Source organism: Ceratotherium simum, chromosome 16 (genome assembly GCF_057802395.1).
Source record: "Ceratotherium simum simum isolate JZ-2026a chromosome 16, ASM5780239v1, whole genome shotgun sequence".
Lineage (NCBI taxonomy): Eukaryota > Metazoa > Chordata > Mammalia > Perissodactyla > Rhinocerotidae > Ceratotherium > Ceratotherium simum.
In genome coordinates, this window is record NC_141915.1 from 1,250,201 (window position 1) to 1,272,159 (window position 21,959).

General features: G+C 63.3%; 1 protein-coding gene across 5 annotated transcripts in view; it reads left to right on the forward strand.

The window, feature by feature from the left end:
* Positions 1–20,126, forward strand: part of RAI1 (retinoic acid induced 1) — a 119,990-nt gene extending 99,864 nt beyond the window's left edge. For all 5 annotated transcript variants that reach the window (XM_087440282.1, XM_087440284.1, XM_014789786.2 and 2 more), the window contains 4 exons: positions 4,782–10,311; positions 14,804–14,897; positions 19,220–19,269; positions 19,671–20,126. In XM_087440282.1, coding sequence (XP_087296408.1) covers positions 4,798–10,311; positions 14,804–14,897; positions 19,220–19,269; positions 19,671–19,685 — 5,673 coding nt within the window. In that variant the 5' untranslated portion in view covers positions 4,782–4,797 and the 3' untranslated portion in view covers positions 19,686–20,126. The remainder of the gene's footprint in view (positions 1–4,781; positions 10,312–14,803; positions 14,898–19,219; positions 19,270–19,670) is intronic.
* The last annotated feature ends 1,833 nt before the right edge of the window (positions 20,127–21,959 follow it).

Here is a 21,959-nt window from a genome sequence, read left to right on the forward strand (position 1 = left end):
TCCCCCCAGCCCCAAGCGGCCCCTCCCAGCTGGCTCAGGTCCCTGCTTCTCCACTAGCCCCTGGCCCTGGGACCCTAACCTGGCCCTGAGTCCCCCAGGCACCCAGCTGTTTGTCCTGCGGACTCCTGGGAAGCTCAGCCCTTCCCCCGTTCAAGCCAGGCCCCTGGGACTCAGAATGGACCCCGTGAAACAGCAGTCAGTGTGGCTAATGCCGGTTTACATTTCAGTCACGTCTCATCCTTAGTGTCCTCCCCCCCCACAGATGAGGAGAACGGAGGTGGTGCTGCCTTCTCCACTCATCCTGGACACCACCGCCCCCCCGCCTCCTGACCCAAGTGACTTTCCCCTTCTTCCTGGTTCCCAGGCCTCCAGTGGGTTGGGTTTTTACATTTTTTTCCCTGCAGCTACAAATCAGGAAACTGGGTCATAAAACAACCTTGGGTAAGTGGGTGGGATGGAACCAGTGGCCTCAGAGCTGCCACGGGAACGGAAAGCTTCCTTCTCTCCCTCTCTCTCGCTTTCTCCTTCTCTGCCTCCCTTTCTCCCTCTCCCCATCTCGGTCACTCTCCCTCTCCCACCCCTGCCTCAGGAAGAACGTCCACCACAGCTTCCAGCTGGGCCCACCAGGGTCCCCCATAACTGTGCCCATTCCCTGACCGGGGCCTGGCCCTGGGGACTGGAGAGGCTGTGGGCCCAGTGAGCTCTCTCTGAGGCTGCCCGGGGTACGGTATTTACCATGGTGACAGCAGGCAGCCAGTGACCACCATTGCCCATAGTGGACCTCCCTAAGGTGGGTCTGGCCCCTTGAATAAAACTGAGGCTGCAGAGGGGACTCGGGAGAGGTGAGCTGCCAGCAGCCCCTCGCCTCCCCTCGCAGCACCTCCTTGCTGTCATGCTGCACGATGCCTTCCTCTAACGTGGGCATTCTTGGTGTGGGCTTCAGGTTCAGGTGAGGGGCATCCATCCTTGGTCTTGTTGCTGCTGCTGCAGGCGTCCAGCGAAAGGAGCTTCACTGGGGGGCTCTGCCCTGGGCTCACACGCAGGCCTTTTGCCTCTCTGAACCTCACCTCTCTCTAAAAATGCAGAACCATCAAAGCAGTAAGTGAGCGCACCTATGCGGAGGAGGCACGCACAGCCAGGGTGTCCCCACTCCGGCCTGTGGTTCCTTTGGGCAGAGGGCAGAGTGCTGGGGTCTTTGCCTGAAAGAAGGCCTGGGCCCTGGATCACCTGCTTTTGGTGATTTTGAGGCCTGCTGGCACCGCACTGTGGGGGGTCTGGGGTCTCATTATGCCCCCGTTTGCTCTCTGATCTCCCCCGTTTCCTGGTTGTGTAGACGGCTGGGGCCACAGTGAGACCCGTCGCTGCGCTGAGGGGAGTCCTGGGCGTTGGATACGAGGGCTGGGCCCTGCACCAGCTTTGTGGGGTGGCCTTGAGCACGTGTCTCCCTGAGCCTGGCGTGCCCCCCTCCAGTGGCCAGGGAAGACCGCCTCCAGGAGTTGTCATAGGAGGAGAGCAAACATTCTGGCTCAGGGGACACTCAAGACTGGCTTCCTCCCTCCCTTCCTTCTCTTTTTCCTTCCTTCCTTTCTTCCGGGTTTGGCAAGAACTTCAGAGACAAGGCCTTGACCAAGGGTCTGGGAGAAGAGACAGGTGGCGGGTGGGATAGGGAGGCTGGGCTGGACCAGAGGAGCTCTGTGAGGATGTGTTAGGGTGCCCTCCCCTGACCCCCAGCCCTTCTCCCTCCAGCTGAACCCACAAGGCCAAATGCCCGGTCTGCACCTCTCTGCCCCCTCCTCCCCTTCCCAGGTTCAAAGGTCACCATCTCTCTGCCAAGGGGGCCTCTTTCCTGCCCCCTTCTCCTGATGCGGCCCATCCTGCCTGCTGCCTGCCCCCTCTCCCTCCTTGTCCTTTCCTAGTGCTCTTGAAAAGTAATCATAATCATAATAATTAATAACAACAGAGCCCGTGGCAGGCCTGAGGCGGCTCTTAAAGAGGCAGAGCCCCATTTTCTCCCAGCAGAGCTGGCGGACCTCGTGGGCTCTGAGAGGCGGCCTTTGATGCCATGCCTTTGTTCCTGCGTCCCTCTCCCCCCGCCGCCTGGGGTTGGAGGGTGGCGTTGGGGTGAGCATTTTTGCCTGCGTTCTCCATCAGGCACTGGGCTTCTCGTTTTTAATTGAACTGTCTTTTCTTAGAGATAGATGCTTTTACCACATCCAGCTGCTCATGTGTATTGGGAAACCCGCCTGTAATACAGCTTGGCTAAATTAAAAGACGCAGCAGCTGGGCTGATTAAGGAGGGGACACTGGTCATAGCGCTCTCTCTTTTTAAATAATGTTTCTGGTAATGCATTTTGGAGAATGTGAAAAAAAATAAAAAATAAAAAAGCTGTAGAAATGTTAATGATATCCACAGGACACTCAGCAGGAAATGAGAGCGATCTGGGACTAATAAAAGCCGAAATGTAATTTGTGCAGATATACGAGGCACAGCTTCCAGAGCGGGCCTGGGTTTGTGCATTCTGGGCTCATAAACATGGCCAGGGAGGGCAGACCCGGGCGCGGTGTCCTCGGCCCTGGAGCAGGCCTTCCTCACCAGGGGCTGCTGCTAACCCTGCCTGCTGGCTGGGGACACCCTGAGCAGAGGTGGCCTCCACCTGCCAGGGGGACGCGAGCAGCATGGGGAGGTGCCACTCAGGCCTGCCCCTGAGCAGAAGGGAGCCACCCCCCTGGGCAGCTCTGGGGCGGTCTGGCCAGCACCCTTCTCTGTGGAGGTCAGGTCAGGAGGTACGGGGCTGCCCACCTGGCGGGAGCCACCAGGCCAGAACCGAGTGCGGCCTCCAGCTCCTCTGGGCCGGCGTGTGGCAGCAGGCACCTTCTGTAATGTTTGATCCAAGACGCCAGGGCCGGGATTGAAGTGGGTCAGAAGGGCGGGCGCATTTCTCTTTATTGGGGATGCCTGTGATAAATCCAGGGAGAGGCGGAGGGGAGGCCGCTGGCTGCTGTCGGCATGGAGCCTGCTGGCTTTGAGAAGCCCAGTGGGCAGGGGCTTGCCTCATAGGACACTGGTTCCCTCTCTGCAGCCGTGGCGCTTCCATCTCTGAGTCAGGGCCAGCTACCTGCTGAGGGCAGGGGAGGTGGGCCCTGCTGTGCTAACGGGGCTCCTGGGGGCTGTCTGCTGCCCTGGGCTTGCCCTGCTCAGCTGGGTGGAGCCCCTCCCCTGTCCCCGTCCCTGACCAGTTCCCGACACTGAATGAGGAAGCGTCTAGGTGGGATCCAGGTGAAGAAGAGGGGTGAGCTGGACCTCCTGGGGGAAGCCCCCTACTGTCCCCCCTGCTCCGCATCCCTCTCTCTGTCTCTCCCCTTCTTACATCTGTGTGTGTCTCTCGTCTCTGTGCCTCTTCATTCCATTCTGGTCCCTCCTATAACCCTGGAATCTCTGTTGCCCAAGGCAGGCCACTCCTTCCTCTTTGGGCGTTGGGAATGGAACTGGAAAGTCCCCCATCCTCTCCTGGGGGCCTGGGCCGTGTAGGCAGAGGCGAGTTCTTCCTGCCTCTCAGCCCACCCCCACGCCAGCCGGCACGGTTGTGGGTAAATCCCAAGGCCCCTGGGACTCAGGGCTGACTGCCAGCCCCTTGCCGTGATTCCTCCCGAGCCTGGAGTGTTCCTTGCTTCTCCTTCCCTCCTTGGAGGGTCTTCTGGGGTGACCAGGCCCCCAGTCAGTTAGGGGCACCTACAGCCTGGACCCTGAGGGCTGGCCTGTTTTGTGAATCCAGTTGCTCTGCCCTGAAAGGCTCGCTGCCCCCACCCCAGGGTCATCTTCTGACCCAGGATCCTGCTTTGGGGTAGGTTAGACCCCGCCTGGGCCCCAGCCCCTAAAATCATCAACAGATGGGCTCTCAGCCTGGTGTGCCCTGGCCCTGACCCTGCGGAGGAGACGGGGAGGGGCTGGCCAGGAGGGTCTCTTCACACAGGAAGGGAGTGTGGCTCTGTCCCCCATTAGCACGCACTCCCTCACTCCGGGCCACGTAAGCTGTTTACGCACCTATGATATCAAAAACAGGAGGCAGCTGCTGCCGTCCTGCGTTCCTGGGAGTCAGAGAAGGGGACGCTTTATGCCTACCGTGGCTTGGTGGCCTCTAATCGACGTCTGCTAGAAGGAACAGACAGATTCCAGATGGCACGGCAGTGTTGGAGGGAGGGGTGCGTGTGTGTGTGTGTGCGCCCGAGGCAGGCCTTGGTGAGCACCTTCTTGGGGCAGGGGCAAACCTTCCCCGGTCCCCGGCAGGGCTGGGTCACGTTTGAACACTGCCACGCTGGGACTAGATTACAGGATCCAGCGGCCCCAGGGGACGGGGGAACAGGAATTGCTCTGCTAAATGATTTTGAGCTGTCATGGAAGGGCTGGGAGGGGAGCGCTGGGGGATGGGGGGGAGGAGCCGGCCAGGAGGAGGGTGGGTGGCCGCTCCCCGCGACCTGGTGCTGGGTAGCCCGCGTACGTCTCCCTCCCACCGCGGTGGCCGTCCTTGGCCAGGCTCAGCTGCGGGCGATGTCAGAGCGGGAATTACAGAGCGCACCTCCCTGACACAGAAGTTGTCAATATGTGCACAGCTGGTGAGGAGGCGCGGGCAAAGGAGAGACTATTAAGAGCTGCGGGGAGAGGGCAGGGCGGGGAGAGGGCTGGGAGGCAGGCTTTCTGAGGTGAAAGGAAATGGCCCGTCTGAATCGCTGTCCCTCTGCCCCTCCCCTCCCCGCCCTCCCTCTCTCCCTTTCTCTTTTCACAGATACCCAGCCCGAGTCATGCAGTCTTTTCGAGAAAGGTGTGGTTTCCATGGCAAACAGCAGGACTACCAGCAGACCTCACAGGAGACCTCTCGCCTGGAGAATTATAGGCAGCCGAGCCAGGCCGGGCTGAGCTGCGACCGGCAGCGGCTGCTGGCCAAGGACTATTACGGCCCGCAGCCCTACCCGGGCTACGAGGGCGGCGCGGGCACGCCCGCCAGCACGGCGCGCGGCAGCAAAGGCCTGCCCTCCCAGCAGGCCCTGCAGGGGAGGCCGGCGTTCTCGGGCTACGGCGTCCAGGACAGCAGCCCCTACCCGGGCCGCTACTCGGGCGAGGAGAGCCTGCAGGCCTGGGGCGCCCCCCAGCCGCCACCCCCCCAGCCGCAGCCCCTGCCAGCGGGGGTGGGCAAATATGACGAGAACTTGATGAAAAAGACGGCGGTGCCCCCTAGCAGGCAGTACCCAGAGCAGGGCGTCCAGCTGCCCTTCCGGACTCGCTCCCTGCACGTCCCGCAGCAGCTGCCACAGCCCCAGCCGCCCCTGGTGTACCCCAAGCTCCAGAGGCAGAAACTGCAGAACGACATGGCCTCGCCTCTGCCCTTTCCCCAGGGCGGCCACTTTCCCCAGCCCTCGCAGTCCTTCCCCGCCGCCTCCACCTACTCCGCCGCCACCGGCCAGGCCGCCGGGCAGGGGGCCCATTCGTATAAGAGTTGCACGGCCCCGTCTGCCCAGTCCCTTGACAGGCCGCTGGCTGCCAACGCCAGCCTGGCCCCGGGGCAGCGGGTTCAGGGCCTTCATGCCTACCAGTCTGGCCGCCTCAGCTATGACCAGCAGAAGCAGGCCCTTCAGAGCCGGCACCACGCCCAGGAAACCCTCCATTACCAAAACCTCGCCAAGTACCAACACTACGGGCAGCAAGGCCCGGGCTACTGCCAGCCGGACACGGCCGTCAGGACGCCGGAGCAGTACTACCAGACCTTCAGCCCCAGCTCCGGCCACTCGCCGGCCCGCTCCGTGGGCCGCTCGCCTTCCTACAGCTCCACTCCGTCGCCACTGATGCCCAACCTGGAGAACTTCCCCTACAGCCAGCAGCCGCTCAGCGCCGGGGCCTTCCCCAGCGGCGCCACTGACCACAGCCACTTCATGCCCCTGCTCAACCCCTCGCCGACGGACGCTACCAGCTCCGTGGACACCCAGGCCGGCAACTGCAAGCCACTGCAGAGGGACAAGCTCCCTGAGAACCTGCTGTCGGATCTCAGCCTGCAGAGCCTCACGGCCCTGACTTCGCAGGTGGAGAACATCTCCAACACAGTCCAGCAGCTGCTGCTCTCCAAGGCTGCCGTGCCCCAGAAGAAGGGTGTCAAGACCCTGCTGTCCAGGACGCCAGAGCAGCACAAAAGCCAGCACTGCAGCCCTGAGGGCAGTGGCTACTCGGCTGAGCCGGCGGGCACGCCACTGTCAGAGCCGCTGAGCAGCACGCCGCAGTCCAGCCACGCCGAGCCGCCGGAGGCCGACTACCTGAGCGGCTCCGAGGACCCACTGGAGCGCAGCTTCCTCTACTGCAGCCAGGCCCGCGGCAGCCCCGCCAGGGTCAACAGCAACTCGAAAGCCAAGCCCGAGTCCGTGTCCACCTGTTCCGTGACCTCGCCCGACGACATGTCCACCAAGTCCGATGACTCCTTCCAGAGCCTGCACAGCAGCCTGCCGCTCGACAGCTTCTCCAAGTTTGTGGCGGGCGAGCGGGACTGCCCGCGGCTGCTGCTCAGCGCCCTGGCGCAGGAGGACCTGGCCTCCGAGATCCTGGGGCTGCAGGAGGCCATCGGCGAAAAGGCCGACAAGGCCTGGGCGGAGGCGCCCGGCCTGATCAAGGACGCCAGCAAGCCGCCCTTCTCGCTGGAGAACCACAACGCCTGCCTGGACGCCATGGCCAAGAACGCGTGGCCCCGGCCAGGGGAGCCCGAGGCCCTGCCCCAGTCCTTGCAGCTGGACAAGGGCGGCAACACCAAGGACTTCAGCGCGGGGCTGTTCGGAGACCCTTCCGTGGGCTTCGCCACCCCCGACCCCAAGAAGACAACGGGTCCCCTCTCCTTTGGCACCAAGCCCACCCTTGGGGTGGCTACTGCGGACCCCGCCACGGCAGCTTTTGACTGCTTCCCGGACACGACCACCGCCAGCTCAGCGGACAGCACCAACCCCTTCGCCTGGCCTGAGGAGAACTTGGGGGATGCTTGTCCCCGGTGGGGGCTGCACCCTGGGGAGCTCACCAAGGGCCTCGAGCAGGACGGGAAGGCCTCGGACTGCGTCAGCAAGGAGAACGCCCACGAGGCTTCGGCTTGCCTGGGCTTCCAGGAGGAGGAGCCCCCTGGGGAGGAGGCGGCCGTGCCCGGGGCCTCGAAGCAGGAGGAGGCGGGTGGGGTGAAGGAGGAGGCGGGCGGGCTGCTGCAGTGCCCCGAGGTGGGCAAGGCTGACCGGTGGCTGGAGGACAGCCGGCACTGTTGCTCCGCCGACTTCGGGGACCTCCCGCTGCTGCCGCCCACCGGCAGGAAGGAGGACCTAGAGGCGGAGGAGGAGTATTCCTCTCTCTGCGAGCTCCTGGGCAGCCCTGAGCAGAGGCCCAGCATGCAGGACCCACTGTCGCCAAAGGCGCCGCTCATGTGCACCAAGGAGGAGGTGGAGGAGGTGCTAGACCCCAAGGCCGGCTGGGGCTCCCCGTGCCACCTCTCTGGGGAGTCCGTCATCTTGCTGGGTCCCACCGTGGGCGCCGAGTCGAAGGTCCAGAGCTGGTTTGAGGCCTCCCTGTCCCACATGAAGCCAGGCGAAGAGGGGCCCGATGGGGCGCTGGCTCCTGGGGATTCCACCACCCTGGGCCCAGACGCCTCCCTGGCTCAGAAGCCGAACAAGCCTGCAGTGCCGGAGGCTCCCATTGCTAAGAAAGAGCCCGTGCCTCGCGGCAAAAGTTTACGGAGCCGGCGGGTGCACCGGGGGCTGCCCGAGGCCGAGGACTCCCCGTGCAGGGCACCAGCACTGCCCAAAGATCTTCTGCTCCCCGAATCCTGCACGGGGCCCCCCCAGGGGCAGATGGAGGGGGCGGGGGCCCCAGGCCGGGGGGCCTCGGAAGGGCTCCCCAGGATGTGCACCCGCTCCTTCACGGCCCTGAGCGAGCCCCGCACGCCTGGACCCCCAGGCCTGACCACCACCCCTGCCCCCGCAGACAAACTAGGGGGCAAGCAGCGAGCCGCCTTCAAGTCAGGCAAGCGGGTGGGGAAGCCTTCGCCCAAGGCCGCGTCCAGCCCCAGTAACCCCGCGGCCCTGCCTGTGGCCTCTGACAGCAGCCCCATGGGCTCCAAGACCAAGGAGACGGATTCCCCTGGCACGCCAGGCAAAGACCAGCGCTCCATGATCCTCCGGTCTCGCACCAAAACCCAGGAGGTCTTCCACGCCAAGCGGCGGCGGCCCTCGGAGAGTCGGCTGCCCAACTGCCGTGCCGCCAAGAAACTCCTTGCCAACAACCATCTGCCCACCACGTTCAAGGTCTCCGGCAGCCCCCAGAAGGAGGGCAGGGCCAGCCAGCGGGCAAGGGTCCCCAAGCCCGGTGCAGGCAGCAAGCTCTCTGATCGGCCTCTCCATGCGCTCAAGAGGAAGTCGGCCTTCCTGGCGCCCGTCCCCACCAAGAAGCGGAGCCTGGTCCTGCGGAGCGGCGGCGGCAGCAGTGCCTGCAGCCTCGAGGGGGCAGTAAAGGAGGAGCCGTCCGAGGGCCCTCCCACCCTCTTCAAGAGGATATCTTCTCCCAAGAAGGCCAAGCCCGCCAAGGGCAGCGGGGAGCCCACCTCGAAGCCCCTGCCCCCCGAGACCCCTGACGCCTGCCTGAAGCTCGCCTCGCGGACGGCTTTCCCGGGGGCCATGAAGACCAAGGTGCTGCCACCCCGGAAAGGCCGGGGCCTGAAGCTGGAGGCTATCGTGCAGAAGATCACCTCGCCCAGCCTGAAGAAGTTCGCATGCAAAGTGCCAGGGGCCCTGCCCGGGAACCCTCTGAGCCCGTCCCTCCCGGAGAAGGACCGTGGGCTCAAGAGTGTTGGGGGCAGCCCCCTGGGGACAGAAGAAGGTCTCTTAAACGTGGGCGTGGGGCAGAAACTCCCAGGAGCTTCAGGGGCTGACCCATTATGCAGAAACCCCACCAACAGGTCCTTCAAAGGCAAACTCATGAACAGCAAGAAACTGTCCTCGACTGACTGTTTCAAAACCGAGGCCTTCACTTCCCCAGAGGCCCTGCTGCCGGGGGGATCCGCCCTGGCACCTAAGAAGAGAAGCCGGAAAGGCAGGGCTGGAGTCCTCGGACTCCCCAAAGGCACCCTGGAGAAGCGGCCCCATCTTGGCCCGGCTCTGCCCCTGACTCCCCGAGACAGGGCCAACGGCACGCAGCGGGGTGGGGAGGATGGCTCTGGTGGAGGAGGCAAGAAGCCAAAGACAGAGGAGTTGGGCCTAGCCTCCCAGCCCCCTGAGGGCCGACCCTGCCAGCCCCAGACGAGGGCTCAGAAGCAGCCGGGTCATGCCAACTACAGCAGCTATTCCAAGCGGAAGCGCCTCACACGGGGCCGGGCCAAGAACACCACCTCCTCACCCTGCAAGGGGCGTGCCAAGCGGCGGCGGCAGCAGCAGGTACTGCCCCTAGATCCCGCAGAGCCTGAAATCCGCCTCAAGTACATTTCCTCATGCAAGCGGCTGCGGGCAGACAGCCGCACCCCGGCCTTCTCGCCCTTTGTGCGGGTGGAGAAGCGAGACGCATTCACCACCGTGTGCACTGTCGTCAACTCCCCTGGGGAGGAGCCCAAGCTCCACAGGAAGCCTTCCTCCTCCGCCTCTTCTTCCTCATCCTCGTGCTCGTTCTCCCTGGACATGGCCGGGGCCTCCCTGGCCACGCTCCCCGGAGGCTCCGTCCTGCAGCCGCGGCCCTCCCTGCCCCTCTCCTCCACCATGCACCTGGGGCCCGTGGTTTCTAAGGCCCTGAGTACCTCTTGCCTTGTTTGCTGCCTCTGCCAAAACCCGGCCAACTTCAAGGACCTCGGGGACCTCTGTGGGCCCTACTACCCTGAACACTGCCTCCCCAAAAAGAAGCCAAAACTCAAGGAGAAGGTGCGGCTGGAGGGCACCTGCGAGGAGACCTCGCTGCCCCTCGAGAGAACACTCAAAGGCCTCGAGTGTGCAGCTGCCGCCACTGCCACCGGGAAGCCCCCCAGGCCTGACGGCCCGGCCGACCTGGCCAAGCAGGGCTCAGTGCGCACCAGTGCCCGGGGCCTGTCCCGGCGGCTGCAGAGCTGCTACTGCTGTGACGGTCGGGGGGACGGTGGCGAGGAGGTGGCCCCAGCCGACAAGAGCCGCAAGCACGAGTGCAGCAAGGAGCTGCCGGCAGAGCCTGGCGGGGACACCCAGGAGCACTGGGTGCATGAGGCCTGCGCCGTGTGGACGGGCGGGGTCTACCTAGTGGCCGGGAAGCTCTTTGGGCTGCAGGAGGCCATGAAAGTGGCCGTGGACATGGTAAGACGCCAGCCCACCAGGGTGGGGACCTCGGGGTCCGCAGGCAGGTAGGCAGCGGGAGGTCCATCTCTCCAGTGCTGTGGTTCAGGCCAGACGTGCCCACAATCACAAATTAGGATCTGGGGAGGGTGGGAGGAAGTTGAAGCCCACCCCAGGCTGAGGCAGGACACACCTGCCCTGTTCCAGACTCCCCCTGCAGCCCCTTGCTGCCTGCCCAGCCCAGTGCCCACCACACACTCACCTGGTGCCTTCCAGCCCCTGTCCCCCCAGAGCCCACCTGGCTCCACCTTCTCCGCTGAGATGCTGGGGCCCCAGAGGACGTGGGGCCTTCCCGAATTGCACGTCAGGGCCTGCAGTACGGGTTGGCCCCGCTCCGGTACCTGCCTCCTTGGTCTCTGAGATGGAGCTCGGAGCTTAGAGGAGGAACCCCTCAAACAGCACGTGGTTTGAATGTGTCTCCTCCAGCAGGAGGCCCCCAGGATCACACGGCCCTCTTGGTGCAGGGTGGCCTGGGAGCCATCACAAGTGGTCCTAAAATGCCCCTTGAGGGACTTTAGTCACAGGTCTGTGAGCAAGAACTGGGCTGGCTTCTCGGTTCAGGTCCCAGCTCTGCCCCTCGCTCGCTGTGTGACCCTGGGCATGAGACTTAACCTCTCTGTGCTTCTGTTTCCTCGTCTCTCAAGTGGGCAGGATAGGACTGGATGAGTTCATGCCCATAAAGCTGTTAGAGCTGTGCCTGGCCCAGGTGCTCTGTGAGGGTGTGCTGTTGACATCCAGAACCTCGGCAGGAGCCCCGTCATTGGCAGTGTCACTGCCATCTAAGTACCACGGATCTGGCTCCTCAGGAGCGAGGGGTGCAGAGGGCGGCAGGGAGCGAGCAGCCGGGGGGCCCCGCTGAGCCCTCAGACCTGTCTGGTGGCTGTCAGCAGAAGGTGTCTGGAATGGGGTGGTGGGGTCAGCTTCTGTCCCTGGGGCCCCTGCTCCTGCCCCCACACACAGGGCCACCGTGTCGCCCACCAGGCTCCTGTGAAGTGATGCTCCCTGGCACTGTGCAGCATGGCCCCAGCCCTCAGCCTCCAACCTCTGTTCTCCCCCAGGGCCCGCCCCCATGCACTGCTTGCGCACTCGCTCCTTCTCGGCACCCCCAGCCGCTGACCAGCTCCTGTGCTGGCCGTCGGCTGTGGGGGCCACTGTGGATGGGCGGCTGCCCTCGACGCCCTGTGTGTCCCGCAGCTGACCTTCCACTGTCCTGGGCGTGGTCGGAGACCTCTACACGGCCAGATGTCTGCCCGTTGGCCTCCAGCCTGATGGAGGAAACCCCAGCCCCAACCGGACACCTGCCACTTCCCGGCCCCCCTCCCACACCCCAGCCGTCCCTGAAGTGCTCCCCTCCTCTCTTCTCTCCTGGCTCTTGCTATCTGTGCTTCTCTGTCTCTCCTCTCTCTCAGTCACTGGATTCTTCCCGCTGCCCTGAAATAGGTTCAAGTCTCTCCTGTCATTAAAAAATAATACTAACCCCCAGATCACCAGCCCCAGTGGGCTGCTCCCATGCCATTCATGCCCGGCTCCCGAGCCTGCGTCCTCAGGCCTGTGCGTTCTCCGAGAGCCCTTCCCACACACCCCAGACCCCACGTCCAGGGCCTTCCCCGCCTCCGCGGCCCGGGCCGGGCTGCACTGCTTCCCCCCTTTCTCTGCATGCAGGGCCGGAACCCCATCTGCCCTGAACCCCCGCCCCCAGTATTGGCCTGGGCGAGGAGGAGACAGCAACAGGCACGGGTCAGCCACTTGCTGCCCCAGGCTGTTCCAGGCAGTTTGGTCTCACCGACCGACTTGCACTGAAGTCCTGCTGGATTGGGGACAAAGCCAGGCTCAGAGCAGCGCTGGGCTCTCCTGGCGTCACCCAGCTGTTAGGTGCGGAGCTGGGATCTGCCTGGCCGGCCCATCCCTGCCTGCTGGGCCAGACTCCAAGACGCTCTGGCGGCCTCCCATGCTGGAGACATCCCTGGAACGTCAGAACCGGCATTTGCGGGTCCCCGCCCGCATCCCCCTGCCTCTCACCAGGTGGCTCCAGCAGCATCTGTGGGGCCTCCATACCAGAGAGGTGGTCCCAGGCGGCCTCAGAGGGGCTCATTAAAGCAGCATCCCCCCTGGAGGTGGAGGCTGCACCTACAGAACACCCTGGAGAGACGGGCAGGCCTTCGGGCTTCCCGGGGTCATAGTTGGGCCCCCTCCCCTCTGACAGCCCAGGCCACTCAAGGCCACCGGAATCCGCCAACGGCAGCACGCATCCTTGAAGTCGAGCAGACCCCAGCTCTTCCACCCCAGCAAGTCACCGCCCCCTGGGAGTGTCAGAGGGCTGCCCCGTGAGCGGGGCGGCACGGCTGCAGGCCAGGCAGTGGGGGCTCTGTGCAGCCCGTTCCCCGGCCCCCTCACGCCTGTCGGTGCTTTGGCCTCACTTTTGCTCTCTGGGGGAACAGAACTTCCGTGTGGGCTCACAGGGACCCCCCTTCTTTCTGTGCCCTCTTGGGAACCCCCACACAACCTGCTGTCCCTGACGCCTACCACACCCAGCCCGCGGGCCCTCGGTTTCCCAGTCTGCCAGAACCTCTGTGGACCCCGCCTCTTGGTGAGGCCTGGCGTGGTGTGGAGGATGTGGGGCTGTGCCTGCGACCGGCAGTTGTTAGGAGGTCAGAGTGTCTGCTTGGGCCCCGGGTTGGGCCCTTCCGCCGGCCTGGGACCCTTTGGCAGGTTCACAGGCCACACCCCTGCTGGTGCCCGCATCAGAAGGGCCCGAGGCCTCCATCTCTGTACCTCGGTCTCTTTGCGTCTGGAACGCCTGCCCCCGGGGGTGGGGGGCCTCCGTGCAGGCGAGGCAGCGAGGAGCCCCCTCTGGCTGTCACCCTTTAACCATCAAAACAGCCGAGGGCCGCTGGTGGGTGGGACACTTGGGTCTGGTCTGGACCCCCCAGTCCTGCTTCATAGCCCTTTGTGGGCCCCAGAGCTCTGGAAGGTCTCAGTCCTGACCAGAGGGCAACTGCCCATCCAGAGGGCTTGTGTGGAAACCTGATGTTCCAGGTTGGACCCCAGCCCCCCACCCTGCACCTCCCCACACGCAGCTCGGTGCCAGAGGGAGCATCCCCAGGCGTTTCTCAGGCTAGGCCCTAGGCCTGGGCAGGCTGGGAGAAGGCTTTCTCATCCCTGGCCTCTCCCAGCTGCTGGGGGTGAGTCTCCCTCAGTCCTGGGGCCTGGGATGAGCCCGCCCCTGCCCCAAGCAGTATGGAGTGGTGAGTGCCAGCCTGTGCTCCAGCCGGGCTACTGGGCTCAGAGCCCAGCCCAGCTACTTATGAGCTGTGTGTCCTTGGGCAAATTATTCAGCCTCTCTGAGCTCTCACTGGTGTCACAGGTTATGAGGAGGCAGCTTCGAGCCTGCCTGGCACCTCATAAGCTACAGTTACTTGTTTCCATGGCTTGGCATCTGCGCACAGGCCTGCCACCCTCCCCACCTCCTTCCTGCACCTCAGTCGCCCCGCCCCTGTGCAGTGAGGGCTGTGGTTCTGGGCTCTGCATGATTGGGGGCCCAGCCCCTCCCTCCCCCGGCCTCAGGTTTCACTTCACTCTTCCAAAGGCCTTTCTGCCCTCGCTATCCTGTCCTGGCCACGTCCCCCTCCAGGCAGCTGGGCCAGGCACGGGGCAGCCGCTGAGCTCAGCAGACCGCATTTCTGAGAGCCGGAGGGGGCCAGGGGCCATGCTGGAGGGCGTAAGATTCACATAACTCAGCATTCAGAGGACTGGCTGTGTTGTCTCCTCCTGGGTCCTCTGGGTGATTTGGCGCATCCAGGGATGATTCTGGGTCAGTGCTTGTTCTGCTGCGGAAAGGGTGCAAACGACGCTTATTGTCTTCGCTCTCGCGGGGAGTAGGGACCTCCGTCTCACTGTAAAGTGGGGTTCATGAAAGGTACCTGCCTGGAGGGCTGTTGGGAGGAGCCAGCGGTGACGACACATAGGGTGCGCTGCCCTGGAGACCCCAGCGCACGCCAGCGGGTGGCCAGAGCCATAGTGGTGACTGGCCTCACGAGTCCCCGTCATCCGCCGGGCACACGGCGTTGCTCGTTGATTCTTCACGACCATCCTGTGGGAGACCGTCCCCTCTGCACAGATGAGGCCCAGGGAGTGTGCAGGGCTCAGCCGAGGGCCCGTGGGGCAGAGTGGCAGAGCTGGGATTCAAACCCAAGTCTGTGTGAATCCAAGACCCATATGCTCATCCACAAGCTAGTCGTTCCCCCAGGCCGAGGAGGTCCCCGCAGCCAATGCGCTAGGCCAGGAGCTGCTGCAGACTCTACCCTGTGGGCGTTTTCCCCCCACTGAGCTCCCTCCTGACTGATTTTCAGGGACCATTTCAGAGGAAGGAGGCAGGGACTGTGGGGGCCTGTCTGTAAAGCCAGGTGCCAGCCCCGAGGCCACAGACTCACCTGTCTTCCCTCTCTCCTCCCAGACTTGTTCCAGCTGCCAGGAAGCCGGGGCCACCATTGGGTGCTGCCACAAAGGATGCATCCACACCTACCATTACCCGTGTGCCAGTGATGCGGGTAAGAGCCAGCCCGCGGGGACAGGAAGGCCCTGGAGGCCCATCCAGGCAGTCTAGGGGGACCCGGGCACAGCTTCTCAAACCCCGCCCCATTTAACCCTCGGCTTCCCTCCTCTCCTGCTCCAGCAATTCTTCCTGTCTTCATCTCTCTCTCTCCACTGGAACCTGTGCATGGAGATGAGTCAGTCCCTAGCCACCCACCTGAGGAATGCCTAGAGGCATAAATTACAAGATGGAGAGCTGTTTGAGGAGCTGTCATTGCCAAGGGGTGCCAAGGGGTGGGGGCATTTCAGGCCTCAGGGGAAGGGATACTGGGGCTGGGCCTTTGAAGGCTGAATAGGAGTTTACTGGGCAGAGAAAAAGGGAAAGGATATACTTCAACAACAAAAAAACAAATGAGATGGGAGGAGATGAAGTTCAAAACAGACTCCTGTTGGTGCCAGGGAATAGCTGTAGAAGGTCTTAAGCAGAGCGATGCTCACTCATTCATTTGTCCCGTGAGCATTTATTCATCACCAGGCACAGAGAATGACAGATTGCACAGGCCAGAGAAAGCCGGGAGCCCCAAACCTCATCAGCCAGGCAGGGAAACTGAGGCTCAAGGACTTCCCTTATTTCAGCCAAAGAAAGATATTGTTGATGGTGGAATTTTAGTCATTGATGAGGGCAATATTTTAGGGAGTTTAGAGGCGGCTTTGGCCTGGATTCAAACCCTGGTGGCATCTTTAATGTGTGGACTTGGGCAAGTCCCTTGATGTCTGCCCTCGGTTTCCCTGTTGATAAAATGGCGATTATGATAATCCCTCTTTCTGCAGCTGTTTGGAGCAGGGAGTGAAATACTGAACACTGTCCTGGAAGTGCAACCCCAGTCCTGTTTTGGGGCCCACCGCCGTAACTCTGTCCCCTCCTCTGCTCCCCTTATGCTCCCTCCTCTGGCCCAGGAGAGGGTGAGGTTATGACCCTGTGTCACAGATGACAGGGCAGAGGCATCTCCTGGCGGGACACTCCCACCGCCTGGGGACCCGCTGCCCCTCCTCCCCACCTGCAGGCCTACTGGCGCTACCCTGGGCAGAGGGGACCCCTCCCTGTGCCCGCCTGCCTGCCTGGTCCCGGGCCAGCGCCAGTCCCACCCAGGCTGCCCAGGGGCACACACAGGACTCTGAGTGAGAACAGGTCCCTGGAGAGGGCCGAGGCACCAGCACCCTGCAAGGAGGGGCTGGCTGGAGGGGGACGTGGGGTTCTCTGTGAGCAGTGTGACCCAGAATGTGACGTGGACTCAGGCGCTTCACCAGACACATGGCCTTCGTCCCAGTGATAGCCACCGCGAGTCGCAGCTCCCTTCCACAGTGAGGGAGCACCGCTCCGGGCCGGCCCTGCATCGGGCTCCTGTGCATCTTAACAGAGAGAGGCTGCCTTACCCATGGCCACAGCACGGGCCGACAGAACCAGGGCGGGACTCCCTGCCTGTCTTGCTCCACGCCCTGTGCCCTCTCTCCCACCCCAGTGCTGTCCTGCCTCCCGGGGCGCGGGGGGGCTCCCATTTGAGTGGGACAGACGGGAAAGCTGTGGTCCTTGCCCAAAGTTATGGGGACCAGACAAGAAGGAGAGAGGGTGTGCTGTGGGAGAGATTCATGCTGTCTGAGCTGGGAGGGAGTACAGGAGGACTTCCAGGAGGAGGTGACATTGGAGCTGGAGCCAGGCCTCAAAAGGTCAGGGGAGGCCGGCAGCCGCTGGTTAGTAGTGGGATATATATACCAGGCTTGGAGCAATAGAACTTTTGTTTCAAATGAAGTCTTTGAAGGAGTCCCCATATAAGAGGGATCTCTGTAGAGACCCAGGGATTACGACAGGAAGTGGGCTGGAGGCTGGAAAGAGGAGACCCTGACACCATCAGAGCTGACACAACACCGCAGTCGTCCAGGCAGGAGAGGAGGGCTGCTGGGGCAGAGAGCCGTGTATGTGGAGACTGCTGGCGCAGGAAGGCCGGGCCCTGGTGTGGGGGGTGAGGGAGGGGCGGCGTGGAGCCTGACGGGCCAGCTTCCCCGTGGGGGCAGGTCTGAGGCAGAGCGGGGCTGTGCCGTAGTGTGTGAGCTGCTGCTGCTTAGCTAACGGCCCCTCCCGGCCCAGCGTCGTGGCCGAAACACCAGTCCTTCCTTCTTCCTCACGAGGACACAGGTCGACCAGCAGGGTCTGCTGATCCGGCTGCGCGTGGCTGGTCTCTGCGGAGCCCACCCAGGCGGCTGTGGTCAGCACTTGGGTCCCCTGAGGCAGGGTGAGCTAGGGCCCCAGGTGGGCCAGTGCCTCTCTGCTCCGTGTGGTCTCTCCTCCAGTAGGCGAAGCTCAGGACCGCACCACCCCTTCTGCTGCATCCTGCTGGCCAAGGCAAGGCCCGCGTCCAGCCCCCGGCCAGCCAGGAGGGCTGGGAGTGAGAGGGAACTGAGGGCACGAGCTGGGGGCCTCTGTCAGCACCTTGCACCTGTCTGATCCCCAGGTCTGCCACAGGGCGGGTCTGTGGGGCTCTCCACGTGTCTGGGTCACGCTCTCAGACCACAGGACAGCAGGGCTGCCCTCCTCTGCCCTTCCCTGTCGCCCTGGCCCACTGACCCTGCCCTCCACTCAGCCCATTAAGGAGCACCAAGGTGGGGCTAAGCAGTGACTCGGAAAGGCTGGCAGAGGCCAGCACACCATGGCATCCTGTCAGAGCCCTTCCACGCTCAGGCCCCAGGGCCACCTTGTCAGCGAGGGTCCCAGGTTGCCCAGGTGCAGACACCGAGAGAGGGGCCAGAATTGATGACCCGGCTCTTCCGGGTGGTTCCCCTGCCCAGTGTGCATGCTGGTGGGTTACTGAGCGAGCTGGTTTTGGAAGTGGCGACTTCCTATCCTTTGCTTCTGGAGACCCAAGCCCTTGACTGTGGGGCCTGCAGTGGGGTGGGGTGGGGGCACCACGTGTGCAGCAGGCCTGGGGATTTAGCCCAGTGCCCTTTGGAAAGTGTAAGCGCAGTCCCGGAACCGTGGCCTGCTTGCTGAGCGTAGGAAAGGGGGGAAACTACTGAAGCCCCTCTGGCCCTGAAGTGTGGGAACTCGTGGGAGTTGTCAGGTCTGAGGCCCTGCAGCTTCCGGCCGGGTTTGGGCAGAAAAAAGAGGAGACAGCCTCAGAGAGGCCGGGAGCCTTCCCTGCCCTGCTTTCGGGGCTGAAGATCTGTCCCCACCTCCTGCCCTGCCTGCCAGCCGCCATGCTGTCATGGTGCCACAGCACAGAGCCACCAGTGGCGGCCACGGCGTGAGCAGGAGGGGGGTGCGGGGAAGAGAGGCCCCCTTGTCTGTGGGTTTGGGGTTTGTTCAGCACAGTGGCCGGTGAGGCATGAGAGGGAGGAGGATGAGCCCAGAAGGGCACCAGGGGCTGGGGGTGGGGATTCCGGGGCGGGGGGGAGCAAATCAGGGTCTCCCTAGGTGGTGGTGGGCAGGGGAGTGGTGACTCTCGGAGACGTCAGCACACCCTGGGCCCTGGGGCATCAAGAACTGGTCATGCTCGGCCATCTCTGCTCCTCCAGCGGGGCGGTGCCCGGGGCACTCAGAGGGGATTTGCTTAGACCCGGGATCTCAGTCCCTTCCGCCCCCGGCCCTGCGCTGGGATCTGCCTCCCACTCTAGGCCCCCAGGGGAACAAGCCCTGTGTCCTGAGTGCACGCTGCGCGCGTGGTTTATAGACACGCTCCTTCATCCCCACGATGACACACAGCAGGCAGCATCGTGCCCGTTCTACGGATGTGGAGACTGAGGCTCAGAGGAGTCGCTGAGGCTTGAATGCAGCCCTGTGACTGCAGCGCCCAGTCTGCCAGCGTGCGTTCACTGAGCACCTGTGGGGTGTCAGGCCCTTCTTCTAGGGGCTTTGCCAGGGAAGGAGGCGAGGCTGTGCCCCAAGCTCACCTTCCAGGGGGCCAGAGACCGTGAGCAAGTAGTCCACATCTTGACCACTGCGAGGTGGTGACCAGTGTGGCCAGGCAGGGGAAGGGAGAGAGGCTGGGGAGTGCGGGGTCTGCTACAGCCAGGGAGCCAGGGAAAGCCTCCGAGTGACCAGGAGTTCCAGGCGAGGAGGTGACATGAGAACAGTGGGGACAGGCCAGCCAGGCTGGAGGGCGCATGGAGGCGGAGGGCCAGGTCAACCAGGACGGCGTTTCAGTTCTGGAGGATTTCCAGCAGGGTCTGACTGACTTTGAAAGAGACCCCTGCAGCCTCGGCCTGGTGGGCAGTGGGGCCCCACCCCTCTGGCCCCTAGAAGACTCCAGCAGCTGTCCTAATCACCCCAACTTATTTTTGGTCACAGGTTGTGTATTCATCGAAGAAAACTTTTCTTTGAAATGTCCCAAACATAAGGTAGGTGACCCTAAGCCTTCCCTGGAGGGCGTCCGGGCTGGGGAGGGGCCCTCTCTCGCTACGCCCTGCCGCGCCCCGCCGACCCCCGCAGCGCGCCCCAGGGCCGCCGGCTCCCACCCGCCCATCGCGCGGCCTGGCCCGTTGGCTCGGCGGGCGCGGGGGGCCGGCACAGCCCGTCTAAAGCCCGCAGTCTGAACCGGGCAGCTCCGGAGGGAGGCCATCCCGGGGAGGGGGCAGAGGGAGGCCGGCGGGGGGCTAAAAGAAGGAAAAGCCACGGGCCGGCCGCCTCTCGCAGAGCCCCCAGCTCGCGCGGCGCCGCGGGGAGGGCCCGGGGTGGGGAGGAGCGGCCCGCGCCCTCGTCCGCGACCGTCCGTCACCCGCGGGCGCTCTCGCTTCTGCAGAGGCTGCCGTTGTAATCCACCCCGAGGCCGGAGAAGTCGCCTGCCCGCCCGCCGCCGAAGGAGGGGAGCCGCCTGCTCAGCCCCCGGGCCTTTGAGCTGCTGCCCGCGCGGGTCCAGAGCCGATCCTTGATCCGGAACCCGGATCTTGGATCTGGCCGCCTGGGCCTGAAACTTGCGGTCCCGGGTTGAGAAGAAAACACATTCCGGAGCCGCTTGCTCCCGGAACCGGACGACACGGGGCGCTCTTGCTCGCATCCCCCGGGCCAGGCTTGGGGAGGGGGCCCGCGGAGCCGCCAGACTCCTTGGGGCGCTCAGGCTCCAGCGGGCGCGGGAGACACCTTTAGCCTGGCCAGGGACACGCGTCTCCCCTGGAAGTTCCAGGACGACGTGGCACACATTCCGCCTGGGTGCTGCCGCGGCCCTGACGGTCGTGGCAAGCAGCTGGGCGCCCGGGAGGGGGGGTGGGTCCGAAGAGCCCTGGAAGAGGCCGGGGGCGGCTCCCGGCTCCTTGAACGAAGCGGGGGGTGGGGGTGCAGGGAGCCGAAGCCCTTCTGCAGAGGGCTAGGCCGACGGGGGAGGGGCTGGGGGCTTGGGAACAGGCCGTTGGGAACGCGTCCAAGCGCCCTTCCCACCCAGCCTTTGCCAAAACTTGCGTGCGGTTGGGGGAGTCCGGGGCCCATGCTCAGGGGATGCGGGCGCCCCGGGTGTGGGCGGAATGCCCCCCCCTCCTTTGGCTTCTGTCCGTCCGGTTTTCAGTCCTCCAGCCACCCCTGGGACCCAGCCTAGGAGCGCAAAAGGAAAGGAGTCGCGACCAGAGGGCACCTCCAGCGGACGCGTGATCGTCCCTCTGCACGACCGCCCGTCTCCAGGGACTGCAGTGCCCACTTGGCACGGGAGCAGAGACAGCGCTAGATTCCTGTACAAACCTGTGTACCCCTCTATATATATGTTACATAGAATGTATATATGTTGGGAACATGCTCGCTTCTCCCGTGTGTCGCCGCCGTGCGCCCCTCAGCACGGGGCCCTTTCTGGGAATGGGGCTATGGTGATGCCCCTGCCCCACGCGGCCACCACCGGCCCAGGCCAGTCCCCGCCCGTCCGTCTGCCTGTCCGTCCGTGTCCTCAGCTCTGTCCACGCTTCGATAGGCCTGACGCAGCCCCCAGAACGGGGCCGCCGTAGCAACTTCCTGTACATATGACTGTAAAATGGTAAACGTGTGTATTATATCTGGCCTGGTTACATAGTGTATATATATGTATACAGATACATATATATAATATATATGAAGACTGTAAATGTTAAGACGACTAGTGTTCTTATTAGTATATTGCTTCACACTGAAGATTGTGTGTATCGAGCTGTTTCTAAAAGATGTTTATTTTCCTTAAGAGTAAAAACAGTCATTGCATTCAGAAAAAAAGTCAATAAAGAGACGACGATTGTTTTGGAAGTCTGCAGCCTGTGGGTTCTGACCCGATTCTGCCGAGAGGGGGCCAGGCTTGAGGTGAGGGGTAGGGATGGAGGGGGACACAAATGGGGAGTCAGTCAGGGCTTCTGGCCATTACTGCAGAACAGGGAGCAAGCCCCTGCTGCTCCATCCACACACACACACACACACACACACACACACACCGCGGTCTCAGGGCTGATGGGGGGTAGGGGGGTACAGGCTTTCTCAGAGGAGGATAGATGGAGACAGACACTCCAGATGTGAAGGGACTCCAGGTTGTAGCCCCTCCTGTCACAGCAGATCCTTGAGGACACTGATTTGTCCTGCCATGTCATCCTGGGACCTGATAGGCATAGAAGCCGCGAGGCAAGAAAGGACAGCTGAGACCATAATGAGTTAGGGGTTGATATAGCTCAAACGAGTGGCCCAGAGGTCAGTGGGCTCCAGGTCAGGTCGAGATCCCTAGGCCTCCCATGACATCGGAAGGGGGAGTTTCATCGCTTATGGCGGGTGAGGGAGACAAGCCCAAAGGCCCTCCTCCGGGAGGGATACACTTCAGCTGAAGCGCCCACCCTCCTCTCCAAAGGAACAGAACCCAGATTATAAATAATTTTATTTTTTATTCTCTGTACAAAAACTTCTCAAACTATGAAAATAAAGTTTGCAAAAGGTAAAGTAACACTTGAGCCTCGGAGGGCAGGAGGCTGGCACACTCTGATCTACACTATGCACAGATCTCCCCAGAAGGGAGAGAGGCGCTTTGGGGCATGGCCCCCTTGCCGGCCGGGAAAGCCAAGTCGGGCCCCCTCAGCTCAGTGAAATGGACCCCTCTCTT